Here is a 12,254-nt window from a genome sequence, read left to right on the forward strand (position 1 = left end):
CATATTGGATGTGGCAAGGCTGCGCTGTAAACTAATACAAGTGAATGGATTTAATTTCATAAAGCGCCTTTCTACAAACAGATATACGTTAATGCCTCTTGTTTCTTCATTCACACACGCACTAATATACTTGGGAAACAGTTAGGCACCAAAAACAATGTATTTGATCCTCTCAGATGGCTAAGATAAGAACTTTATTGATCCCACTTTATTGATGTATGTATGTGTATATATATGTATATCTATCTATCTATCTATCTATCTATCTATCTATCTATATAATATATATATATACATATATATATATAATGTGTGTGTGTTTAGTACAGTAGGCCTACAATAAAAATACAAGACAGTAAAAGGACAGACAGATAGAAAAAGATACAAAAATAGCAAATATTTGCATATAAACTAAAACGCCAATGGTTCCAAAGCCTGGAGGCAATGGCAGGATTTGCAAGCGCTGAAATTAAGCTGTTTGGTGACTCAGATATCCTACACAATTACACTTTGTGGGGCTTCTGAGGCTTGCGCTTCCCTTCCTTCAGAACGGTACTCCATGCTGGGGAGAGGAGTTGGGGGGCACGCCGTCACCCCCAGTGACTGCCAAGCAGGCTCTGCCGACCCCGGCGCTTCCTTCTCCTGCGATCCTGACGCAGAAGCCCCAGCCCCACGGGCCGGCCGGGAAATCCATGGGAATGGCACCTCTCCAAGTCTGTCATCCCGCGATCCAGAGCCGCAGCCGTTCCCTGGTCTTCGATCACGCTTGCCTGTGTTTCAAACGCTTCTCTCAGAGTGGAAACTTCCTGGCTATCTATCTATCTATGTATGTACATGTATAGGCTACTGTGCATTGTTTTTCGGCACTACCTTGTTCTCTATAGCTGATGTAAGGTGAATTACTCTTGTGTGGGATCAATAAAGTTCTTATCTCAGCCATCTGAGAAGATCAAATACATTGTTTTTGGTGCCTAACTGTTTCCCAAGTATATTAGTTTGTGTGTGAATGAATAAACGAGAAGCATTAACGTAAATTTCTTTGTAGAAAGGCGCTTTATGAAATTAAGTCCATTCACTTGAACTAGTTTACAGCGCAGCCTTGCCACATCCAATATGGTGGCAACGTTGACGTACGGCTCAGCGCTCGATGCGGCGTCTATGTATATATGTCTATGGGATAGAATGCCAGATTTACTGTTGACCAATGAAATGATCCCTGCCTCCTTGTGGGTGCGCCCACTTTAGTTTCAGTGTGTCCTGTCCGGGCGGGTACTCTTTAACCGGGTTCATCCACTCCCACCCTCTTCCCCTGTCGGGAGTTATTTTTCAACAGTCACCGGCTCACTATTATCCCTTACTCTATATATATATATATATATATATATATATATATATATATATATATATATATATATATATAATTAAGCAATATCTCACGAGAGGGAGTGATACTGTATATCGTCATGGGTGTGATTTGGTCATGGGCACTGTAGCACGAGGCCGTAGGCCGAGTGTCGAAGACAGTTACAACCGTGACGATATACAGTACAACGTCATGACCTCGAGTGTGATACTGCTTTTATAAAACAGTTCAACAACAGCTTTAACAGCAATGCTGAGTAAGAGAATATTAACACAAGGTGATGAAATAAATTATTTATGTTATGTAGCTCCGCGAAAAAAAAAATGTTCACCCAGTCTGTTGACAGGCAACGCAGCACACACGACACGACACGACAGGAACTGATAAGCTACTTTGTATATACATTGATCTGCAACTGTGTAACTTTGTCCAGTTCGGCTAATGAAACGTTGGCAAACCTGGATGTTGGCACGGCCGGATTCAAACACACCTTGAGGTCTGCACGGAAGAGTCCTGGCGTTCCTTTTCCTCATCCTCTCTTGACAACCACTCATAATTGAATTCAAATGTAATTTAGGGAAAATATCCATCTTCTTGGTGTAACGCTATAGTGTCAGTTTGCGTCAATGTAAGGAGTGTGACAGTTGGTTAATTAACGGCTGTATTCATAACACCTGTGAGCGGAGTGATTTTACTGTTACAAGTCCCAGTGGTGTTATACTCTATATCAGCACTCATCCCAGATAGCACACCTGGCCGTATCAAGTTTAAATCGTTAACACATAGCAGGGAGAACGTTTGCTCATTGCCAAGACGTCGCTGAGACGTCGGCCTTTAATCGAAAATGACCACCACGCGACGTTCAAACGTAGGCTATTCATATGCTTCGTTATCTACGACCATTATTCATTTAGGTCGGACTTTTCAAACTACAAATATTTCACCATTCAATGTGAGAAATCAATGCTAACATTCTAAACTAGCTTGACTGTTATCCTATTTCGTGTGTAAGTGTGCACAATGAAGAGACAACAGTCAATTTGACAAACTTTATTTTCCAATTTCCACAAACAATATCTGATGGCCAGTCCACTTCTCCAGGCAGCCTGCAAGAGACAGAAAAGATGATGAGCACATAACTTCAAGAAACAAAACAAAAAAAATCCCAGCTTCACCACTGTATTTTATTTTTTTGTTAGCATTTCAGCTGTATTTAAGCCAGATTGGAGGCTTTGGGTCCGTCACTCTGCTTCATTTAGAGGCCGTTTATACGTACACGGTGATTTTGATAAATGGAGACATCTTCGTTCGTTTGTGCCCTTCGTTTACACGCAAACGGAGATTTCTCCTCTGAAAACGAGTCTTTCAAAAAAACTCTGGCCAGAGTGGAGATTTGGGAAAACTCCGGTTGCGCGTTTGCATGTAAACTGAGGTAAACGGAGATAAACGGAGTTATAGGCAGCCCACGTCACAGTATGCGCCGGAACTTGCGCCTGTGTAAACAGTGCGACCTATGCTATGGTGACAATGGATACATGGAAGGCTTGAGCTTCTCATTACACTGCCACCTACAGGTTTGGCATGCTCGTGTGTGTGTGTGTGTGTGTGTATATATATATATATATATACACACACACACACACACACGGGTAAGTGTAAACGAAGATCTTTTTCAAAACGGAGACGGTGAAATGTCTGTTTATGAAACTAGCCGGCAACGTGTAAACGGCGTCTCAGTCCTTCATCTCGGAAAAACAGTGGTTTCAAAACAGCGCTATTACCTGTAGCCACCGGGTCAGTTTGCTTTGCAGAGGAGGAGACCTCAACTAATAAATTGCCCATAAAATCACATTAACAACATACCGAAGGCATTCTTAAACTTCACTATTTGACCTCCATGGTCCTCTCCGTTCCTCTCCCCCACACTTGAGCACCCGTTCTGGGATACACAGTGTCGGCCCGCCCGGCCTGACCTCCGCGCTCCTCGCTGCTTAAGCCGCACTTGAGCATCCGCGGAGGACAGACAGTGCTGCCGCGGAGGTCAGGCCCGGGCGGGACCATTGGTGAGTGGATCCCAAGTCTCGAGCCCTGCCCGAGACCACGGGTGGCAGCTCCGGGCACTTCCACTTTAACCCAAAAGGAGTGCTCACGATAACCAGATAAGCAGATAACATCAGCTAGGGAAAATAAAATGAAAACACCACAGTTTTAGCCTGTTAGCTAACATGAGCTAAACTAGCTAACAGCTAACGAAAGATAACATTAGCAGGTGGGGACATGTGCTATATACACCCAGTCGTGCTTCGCCACTCACCAGGAACCTCTTTTAACGGTCACAGAATAAACATCATAGCTATTTTCTGTCAGTTTATTCCAGTTAGCTTACCTGAAACCAACTGCGATGAGATGCTGTGTCCTGAGCTCAGTTCCAAACACCGCAGAGATGAAATTCCGCCTTCAGTGGCGACTTCCGTATGTGGGCAGACATTCTACGGCACAGGGCCGACCCAAAGCCGACGTAACAGAGACGTTTGATGAGCTGGAACTTTAAAAATATCATATATATATATATATATATATATATATATATATATATATATATATATATATATATATAGCGCACCCACAAGGAGGCAGGGATCATTTCATTGGTCAACAGTAAATCTGGCATTCTATTGGTTGGGAGAAAAGCCGAAGCTCGAGCAGGAAATGTGTGCGAGCAAATGGTATCTGAGTGTGTGCAACATGGTATCTGAGTGCAAGCACACAGTTTGAGCAGAAACAGAGTAGTTCCAAGCACAAGCAGAGGTTATTTGAGTGTGAGGGCAGGGTTTTTGAACGTGAAATCAATAAATAATGCTCTCAAACTGATAGACCACTCTGTTGAATAAAGATAGGGATAAAGCTCCATAATTCTGCAGCCTCTCTCCTGCGCGCGCACACACGCACGCACGCAAACTCAACAGCGCAGAGGCCGCGGTGCAGATGAAGGGAATTTAACTTCAAGATGACTCTAGTTAACGACAACTACGCTTGTTACTGTGAGTGCAATAAAACCTCTGCCAGCAAAGCCAATACTTTATCAATACATGTGATCAGCATGTAGAAAGCCATATTTCAAACTGCTCTGTCCACAGTCTTTAATTCGCCGCTATTGTGATTTATGATCGCGGTCGACACAAGCACATCGCGCTCGCGGTGCTAACAGCAAAGTATTAAAGACAAACTAAAATGAAAGCTGTCTGTATGTAGGCTAACACTTTATCTGAACATGCACCTGAGACAGTGAGTGTCCTCAGTAAAGGAGGGACAGAGAGCAGGATGAATGACTGATACTGATGTTTGTCTTCATGCTGAGATAATGTGACTTTCTTCACTCAGTATTGCGATGTCAGGAGGAATATTTATATTCCAGTGAGATAGTATTGGGTTTTAAATAGTGACTCTGTTGTTGTAAACATGACTGTTGCTGCCATGGACTGTATAAAACTATATCCTGTGTAACTGACCTATAAGGAAACCATCAGGAGGTGAGGTGTGTGCATGTGTGTGTGTGTGGAGGAGAGGGAGAGAGGGAGATGTTGGTAGAGAGATAGTGTGTGTTGTTAGATACTGTTAATTAGGGCTGCTACTAACGATTATTTTCATTGTCGACTAATCTGTCGATTATTTCTTCGATTAGTCGACTAATCATTTCATCAAAAAATGTGTTAAAATGTTGAAAAATGTCGGTCTGTCTCGCCCAAACCCCAAAATTACGTCATCTAATGTCTTGTTTCGTACTCACGCCAAAGGGTTTTAGTTCAATGTCACGGGAGAGTGTGTAAAACTGCCAATATCTGAACGTAAGAAGCTGCAGTAAGAGTATTTTGGGGTACTTTCATAGTACTCTTCCATGAAAAATGACTCAAACCGATTAGTCGACTACTAAAATAGTCACAGATTATTTTAATAGTCGATTAGTCATCGATTAGTCGACTAATCATGACAGCCCTACTGTTAATGTCACTTATTATGCTTCTGTGCATTGATAGATCATCTTTTTTATTCTGTTTCTGCATGATGTTGAGGAGGGCCATGCCTGCATGTATATATATATATATATATACATATATATGCAAAAAAAAAAAGTGGATCGGTTGCACGCTGCTGAAAATGTGGCCCATTGCCATGATCTGGCTTTGAAATGCGGCCCAGTTGAAATAGTAATTGAATAGCCCTGCTGTAGTTTGTTTGTTTGTTTGTTAGCTATCTAACAACACATCAAAAATAATTGTAAGCTAGTCTTGTTCAGTGAATCAGTTTATCATGTACACTCAAAAATATTTAAGCCTAATATTTAAGATTGTTTGCTTATAAATACATAAACCTGGTTGTTCTATATTTTAAAATACATTGGGTTTATTAGTGCTATTAAATAAAGCACATTATTACTTATTATACTCATTATTATTACTTGAGCTTGTTTTATTTCTTTATTTCACAGATAGTTATACAGCCTTAGTCCTTAAATTAAATTCATTATGAACGTGGACTTAAAATCATTTTTTTTATTTTATGGCCTTGCTGCCCTGGCTTTTGGCCTGTGTGCCCTCAAAAAATTGACAACGCGAAAGGCCAAGTGGCCTTGCCCCTAAAATGACGAAATTCCAGGCGTGGGTGGGAGGCATCCATGTTTTCACAGACATGGATGTAAACTGTGACTGCAACTTGACAGGTTCACAGTCAGGTTTGAGTCAGCTGATAGATCACATGATTCCTTTCTATGCACCCAATTGGCAAATCACATTCAGGGCGCCCTATTGATAACTGCTCTGGCTGCTACTGTTTCTGTTCCCTCCTCAAGCCGTTTAACCCAAGCTCCTCCTTTTCAAGCTGTGTCTGACTTACCAGTGTTAGTTCTGTTTGTCAGTGATGCTGGCTGTGTTCTGAAACAAACAAATGAAAAAATAAATAGCAGCAGAAAACAAAACAAAAACAGTATTTGTAACAAGAACACGTGTAAAGCCACTGAATTAGAAAAATAATCTATAAATAATACAAAAGCAAAAAATTTACAATACAAACAAAAAAAAAGAAACAGAGACGCACTAAGTGGTCTTGTGTTCACATGTCCGAAAACGTATTTAATCCCACCCCTCTTCCTAAGTCAATATACATTGCTTATCTAGCTTCCTGATATACAGTACAGGCCAAAAGTTTGGACACACCTCCTCATTCAATGCGTTTTCTTTATTTTCATGACTATTTACATTGTAGATTCTCACTGAAGGCATCAAAACTATGAATGAACACATGTGGAGTTATGTACTTAACAAAAAAAGGTGAAATAACTGAAAACATGTTTTATATTCTAGTTTCTTCAAAATAGCCACCCTTTGCTCTGATTACTGCTTTGCACACTCTTGGCATTCTCTCCATGAGCTTCAAGAGGTAGTCACCTGAAATGGTTTCCACTTCACAGGTGTGCCTCATCAGGGTTAATTAGTGGAATTTCTTGCTTTATCAATGGGGTTGGGACCATCAGTTGTGTTGTGCAGAAGTCAGGTTAATACACAGCCGACAGCCCTAGTGGACAACTGTTAAAATTCATATTATGGCAAGAACCAATCAGCTAACTAAATAAACCCCTTAAATTATAACTCCCTTCTCTTTCAGTGAACAGTTTTTGAATACTATGTGGTAGTTGATTATTTTTTGCTTTGAATAATATTTGTGCCGTTTGAAAGTCCACCAGATCTGCGAATTTGAGTATTTCTGACTGTAGAAATAATGTATTTGTATGATCCCGGTAACCAGCCTTGTGAATAATCCTTATTGCTCTTTTTTGGAGGATGAATAATGAATGTATTGTATTTTTGTAATTATTGCTCCATACCTCTGCACAGTAACTTAAATAAGGTGAAACCAGTGAACAATAAAGGATCCAGAGTGAATTGTGATCTAGAAACTGTTTGGCTTTGTTTAATATTGCTATACTTCTTGGTACTTTGGAATGTATGGTTCTTATATGTGGTTTTTCATCAATAGTTGTTCCAAGAAATTTGATGTCCTTAACTCTTTCTATAATAACCCCATCTATTTGAATAATTATCTGAGTGTTTGTCTTGTTGTTACCAAATAATATTACTTTGGATTTGTTCAAGTTTAATGATAATTTGTTACTGTTGAACCATATTTTTAATTTACTTATTTCTGTTGTGATGTCCTGCAATAGTTCCCTTTGCTGCTGCTCTCCCTACCTTAGTCTTTCCACTTAGGCATGTGGAACAGGCTCTCTGCATAGGCCAGGAAAGAGAGACCCCGGAACAGAGCCATACCTCCAGATATAATATGGCAAATGGAAATAAAGTTTTCTTTGACTAAAGTGGACCTGACTAAACATCAGTTTAGTAGCTGTTCTTGATGTAAGGTTTCTTCTTCAATTCTTCTTGTATGGTACAGTTTTTCTAAAGAAAATAATCAGACCCTGACTCTGTAAGTAACTCAACAGATAAGACAGGATTTCAAGATGTCTCTTGGACACAGCTCCTGGACAGTATGTCCCAGTAACCATGACACAGGTGGACCTTTTTTTAGTTTGCAGAGGATATCGAGACAGTTTTGGCATTTTCAGCTGCTCAGTCTCAAGCGCTCCTTATATGACAAGTTGTCAGTGTCCCATGATCTCTGTGCAGATAATGTGGCTTTTCTGATCAAAAACATTTCATGGGAACAGCTGAATACAGTTTATTATTTGGCATTACAATTGCCACACCACAAGCTCATCACTACAGTCACACATATTTGGCATTTTGAAAATGTTCAGAAGAGAAAAGAACAGTTTGGGTATTTGTAATGGAGCGATATTGATCTGACCTGCACTGATGACAGTCTTTGGGGAACTCTAGGATAAAATATCAGATAGGAGAGTAACTGATACAGAAATACAATCCAACAAACATCTCACACCAGTTACTACTGGTATTTTAAACAGAATATCAATGACCTGCAAAACCAAATCCCTTGTAGAATATCACTTGCTGTAGAAAGCTTTGTATTGACAAGCACGAAGACTAAGAGGCAACATGTCAGCTACAAAATAACATCCCACAACCACCGTCCATGAGCAGGACATGCAGTAAGAGACATCAGCATTGGCAGTCTTCAATGAACCCTTACAGTACATTATAAAGGTGTTCCTGATTATGCTCTGTCAGGTGTACTGGTGCTCTGCTTCCCCCTACAGGTGTACTGAAGGAGCTGGCCTGTTCACGTTGTTTTCCTGTGCTCAGCTTGTTTCACAGACTTAATAAAGGTTATGAGCTGAAATGAACTCAGCAGTACTGGTTGTTGTGAGGTGTGGTCACTGGAGCCAGTGATCACTGCCCTACTGCAAGTGTTGCTGCATTGAGAATGAGATCATGCTAAATGTATACAGGTTCATGGTAAACAGAAAAAATAGCATTTCAATAACAATATATACTTTATCAGATATATTAAAGTATTTGCAATACATTTATTTTTATATTACTGTCTAAAGCTTAAAAATGAGAGCAAAATATAAAGATTCAGAATACAAGAAGTTTATTGTCATATGCACTGTAAACACACAGTGGTTTACATCATACAATAAAATTCTTAATTGCCAGTCTCCTTTCACACAAAACACAAATAATATCAGAATAAAAGTTAGATTTTAATTAAATTATTGTTTTGCAAATCGCTAATTTGCTAACAATCTCAACTCACAGGGAAAAGATTGTATGTTGACTTGAAGACTATGTTGTCAGTACTGTTCCCAAGTTTAACAATGAACTTGAACTCACACTCATGAAAACACATTTATTCATGTTTTTACAACAAGGCTAAAAGCTCTCACAATGATTTGTTAGCGATGATATTTTTAACAATGTCAAGTAAGACAATTTGTTTTTTCTTACGGATACAGTCAGAGCTTCATGTTTTTAGTTTGCAGTAATTACAGCTTAATGTCATTCTGAATGAAGTCACAAGTGTTTGCATATTATTTGAGCTGTAATCTGTAATCTGTAACCTAACTGTGAGTACAACAGTATTAAGGGACTACGTGGCTCATCGTTAAATAAACTTAATTAAGTTGTGATCTGTTTTATGAAAAAAAAAAAAGCTCTGTCATCAACTCCAATTCCTACGCTGTACCATTAAAGCGTTGGCTACCTCACCTCTGACCCTGTGCTTATTAATAAATTCCAACTTTCTGAATTGTTGCCTGACAAAATATGAAATTTTCTAACAGTGTAAACATCTCTTATTTTCCCTGTCTCTTCAGGAGTGGCCATTAGCAGCTATGCTAAATACTGCTACAGGAAACTGACAAAAGCTGCTCTGACTGGTGCCAAGAAGGTAAGCAGCTCTGTGTCATGTTGTTGTTTCTGCCGAGATCAGGCTGGTGTCGATTTATATATTTCTTTTTATTGTAACTAAATCCAATGAAAAGATAAAAAACAACAACATGTTTGTCCTTCTCAATACTTTATGACTTTTCCACCCTGTCTGTGACTCATGCCAACTGGTTCCAAAGACATTCATTTTTAAAAACAGCTCACAAATGTATAGCTTCATTCAAAGAAAGGCTTGGACATTTTCTAAAACATCTGGTTACTAAAGTTTTAATTAAACATTTCTCAAACTGGAGGATATAGTGCATGTCTTTATGACTATTTTCAGCGGCGGATATATCAGGCTTTGAGTCACACAGTACTTGCCAGTAGGATCAGTCTGTTGCTTGTTTGGGTTTGGTTTGATAAATATAGATTATCACCAGACTTTTTCTTTAAAAGAAGGAAAATGAGCTCATATTATCCATTATTCCTGTAGTTGTTGGGGATGACAGTGTCCCAACATGCAAATATACAAATATACATGTTTCACTGACAGTTTTGCATTTGTAAGAGGAGGTAATATACTGTATGTACACAGAGGCATTTAGACTGTCTTCAGTCTCCTGCATGCAGTAAGGATTATAAGGGAATGTTATCAATCAATCAATCAATCAATCAATCAATCCTCAATCAATCAATCAATCAATTTTATTTATAAAGCCTAATATCACAAATCACAATTTGCCTCACAGGGCTTTACAGCATACGACATCCCTCTGTCCTTAAGACCCTCACAGCGGATAAGGAAAAACTCCCCAAAAAAACCCCCTTTAACAGGGAAAAAACGGTAGAAACCTCAGGATGAGCGACTGAGGAGGGATCCCTCTTCCAGGACGGACAGACATGCTATAGATGTCGTACAGAACAGATCAACATGATAAATTAACAGTAAACTGTATTATGCACTACCCAGGTGAATTAGAAATCTTGTTGGGAGGATCTTGTCCCAGTTCTCAAACATGTTTGCTGCAGTCATGGTTGACAACTTGTTAGCAACCTTGGGAAAGATTGCTGCTGTAGCTGGACATGAAGTCAATATGCTATTTAAGGCTTTTTAAGATACTACAAATATTGCTGCTAATTGAAGAGAGTCACACCTGAGAAGGTCCTGAGACAGGTACCTGCTCTGTCCACACTTGCTGTGCTATCAGTTTTCTACCAAAGAAATGGATTTTACCAGTTTGGTGTGGAAGAACTTGACAGGCCTGCACAGAGCCCTGACCTCAACCCCATCCAACAACACCTCTGGAAAGAACTGGAATGCTGACTGTGAGCCAGGCCTTATCACCCAGCATCAGTGTTGGACCTCACTAATGGGGGGGGTGATGTGGTTACAGGTGTGGGAGTGTGTGAGAAGATGAGCAGCAGAATTCTGCATGTATTGTTGAGTGTTTCTGATGATGGACCATGGAGGAGACTATTGCAGTAGTCCAGTCTAGAAGTGATGAATGCATAAATGAGAGTCTCTGCAGCTGACAAGGAGAGGGATGGATGGAGGGGAGCAAAGTTTCTGAGATGGAAGAGGGCTGTTTTAGTGATGTGTTGTAAAAGGAGAGGGTTTGATCAAAGATGACACCAAGATTATGGGTATGGGGGAGGTGAGCACAGTGGAGCCATTGAAGGAGAGGGAGAAATCATGGGTGGATTTGAGAAGAGATTTGGCATTGATGATGATGACTTCTGATTTGTCACAGTTAAGTTTGAGGAAGTTGGTTTGAAGCAAGGACTTTATTTCAGTGATGCAGTTGGTGAGGGTAGAGTGAGTGGCAGCAGTGACAGCATTGCTGGAGATGTGGAGCTGCATGTCGTTGGTGAAGCAAGACCAAGGGGAAAACTGTACAGGATGAAAAGGAGGGGGCCGAGAACTGAAACTTGGGGAACACCATGGGAGAGCGGAGCAGTGGGGGATTTACAGTTGTTTATGCTGATAAACTGACATCTGTCAGTGAGGTAGGATTTGAGCCAGGAGAGTGCAGTGCTCTGTCAGGTTTTAAGGCAGGAGCGAATGATGGAATGGTTGATGGTGTCTAAAGCTGCGCTAAGGTCAGGTAGTATGAGCATGTTGAGATTGCTGGCATCAGAGGAGAGGAGAAGGTAATTTGTGACTTTAAGGAGGGCAGTTTCAGTGGTATGGTGGGAACAGAAACTAGACTTGAATGAATCATAGAGGTTATTGGCAGAGAGGTGGCTTTGAGATGTAAAGCAACAGCACGTTCCAGTAGTTTTGATAGAAAGGGATGGTTGGAAATGGGTCTGTAGTTGTTTGGAAGGAGAGGACAGTCATGAGAAGTTTTCTTTGAAAAAATAAATAATTTGTACCCTGAGTTTATCTGTCTCCCTCATGCTCATAAACTGCACTTTCTATGTGGAACGTGAAATATTACCTGCAAAATATGTGGACTGTGGCCACACATTGAGAAAAAATTAAGTTGTAAACATTTCTGAGGGATTACATCTGTAAAATAATTTGTGTATTCAACATGTATTTG

The 12,254-nt window shown here is 40.2% G+C and overlaps 1 protein-coding gene across 1 annotated transcript in view; it reads left to right on the forward strand.

The window, feature by feature from the left end:
- The window catches only part of arhgap39 (Rho GTPase activating protein 39), a 271,265-nt gene that overhangs the window by 246,840 nt on the left and 12,171 nt on the right, over positions 1-12,254 (forward strand). Inside the window, exon 7 of the mRNA XM_049588027.1 lies at positions 9,654-9,727. Coding sequence (XP_049443984.1) covers positions 9,654-9,727 — 74 coding nt within the window. The remainder of the gene's footprint in view (positions 1-9,653; positions 9,728-12,254) is intronic.

The sequence above is a fragment of the Epinephelus fuscoguttatus genome, linkage group LG10, assembly GCF_011397635.1.
Source record: "Epinephelus fuscoguttatus linkage group LG10, E.fuscoguttatus.final_Chr_v1".
NCBI classification, from domain to species: domain Eukaryota; kingdom Metazoa; phylum Chordata; class Actinopteri; order Perciformes; family Serranidae; genus Epinephelus; species Epinephelus fuscoguttatus.